The sequence below is a fragment of the Bison bison genome, unplaced genomic scaffold (genome assembly GCF_000754665.1).
Source record: "Bison bison bison isolate TAMUID 2011002044 unplaced genomic scaffold, Bison_UMD1.0 scf7180017863740, whole genome shotgun sequence".
In the NCBI taxonomy this organism is placed as follows: Eukaryota; Metazoa; Chordata; class Mammalia; order Artiodactyla; family Bovidae; genus Bison; species Bison bison.
Window position 1 is genome coordinate 1 of NW_011494312.1, and position 1,583 is coordinate 1,583.

Consider the following 1,583-nt stretch of genomic DNA (forward strand, 5'->3'; position numbering starts at 1 on the left):
GGGACGGGGAGGAAGCAGTTAGAGCTTCGTACAGCAGCTCTGTGCATCTGGCTCTCACTGGCACTATGCGGTCCTGCTGCCCATTTACTGCCAGGTCAGTGGATTGAGGGTCCCAGGCACTGAAAGGCACTGCCTTAGGCTCCACTCCGCTGCAGCTATCTTCTGGCATGATCATTTCAACAGCTCCTGCCACATCTGGGGTTGTGAACAGAAAATTAAACCTGGAGCCACCCCGTACCTCCTCCTCCTGATTTGGAGGAAGACCTCGATTTTCTTCTTGACTTCCACCCAGAGGAAATCGTTTAGGGCTGCCCTCTGGCTTGCAGAGAGTATCCTTATACAGCGCTCTCCATTCTGACAGCAGACGCTTGGCTTTCTGCTTCAAAGCCCCCATGGGACAGTTTTTGAGGACTCTGTACACCGCCCTTACCACCCTCGTCTCCTGAAGGTGCTCTGGAGTCACATGCAGAGTTTCCAGCACAGTGAGGTGATGGCCGAGATCCTCAAAATTCCTTTAAGACATCAGCTGCTCGATAAGGGATTCTCTGGCCGCTATCTGGTTCTTGTCAGACATCGTTAGAGCTGCCAAGAAAAAAGGGCTTTCCAGGTTCTCAAGCTTGTGTTTGCCGGGCGCAGCTCCGTCATACATGCATCGTGCTCTCTGCCAGTTACCTAGGCAGAGAAAAAGAAGAAGAAAGTCGCTCAGTCTTGTCTGACTCTTTGTGACCCCAGAGACTATACAGTCCATGGAATTCTCCAGGCCAGAATACTGGAGTGGGTAGCCTTTCCCTTCTCCAGGGGATCTTCCCAAGCCAGGGATAGAACTCAGAGCTTCTGCATTGCAGGCAGATTCTTTACCATCTGAGCCAGGCAGAGAAAGAGTTAGGTAATAAAAGTGGGTGTGACATGTTAGAAAATGCAATCTGCATTGCAGTATGATTCAGTCTCAAAAGTCTGAGTCTCAGTAGTTAAAACAACAACAACAACAACAACAAAATCAGCGGCTCTGTAAATAGCCTCTGCATTAACAATCGCTTAAAGGAGGCTTGCTGAAAGAGCTGCTGTAACTTTCTCATCTCTACTTTTACAAATGAATGCCCTTTCCAGATCAAGATTAGTCAACTCCTTTGTGTGGAATTTGGTGGCTATGTTGGGAATGAAAACATGCCAATGTCAGCATCCATGGGGAAAGGCTGAGGAGGCCAGACTATTTTCCCCCGTGTTCAGCTATTTAAACTGAAGTCCTTGCTGATTTTATAGTTTTACTTTTTTTAATATACAGCTTTTATTGGCTGTACTGTGGCTTGTGGGATCTTAGTTCTCCAATTAGGGGCTGAACCTAAATTCTTAAAAAGATGGTAATATCAGACCACCCGACCTGCCTCCTGAGAAATCTGTATGCAGGTCAAGAAGCAACATATAGAACTGGACACGGAACAACGACTGGTTCCAAATCAGGAAAGGAGTACGTCAAGGCTGTATATTGTCACCCTGCTTATTTAACTTATATGCAGAGTACATCATGAGAAACGCTGGGCTGGAGGAAGCACAAACTGGAATCAAGATTGTCGGGAGAAATATCA

General features: G+C 47.1%; 1 protein-coding gene across 1 annotated transcript in view; it reads right to left on the reverse strand.

The window, feature by feature from the left end:
* Positions 1-4: 4 nt before the first annotated feature.
* TCEANC (transcription elongation factor A (SII) N-terminal and central domain containing) overlaps positions 5-1,583 on the reverse strand; it is a gene marked incomplete at its 3' end in the record, with an annotated part of 5,495 nt that continues 3,916 nt past the window's right edge. The window contains 1 exon segment of the mRNA XM_010833557.1: positions 5-672. Within this exon segment, the coding sequence (XP_010831859.1) occupies positions 5-649 (645 nt within the window).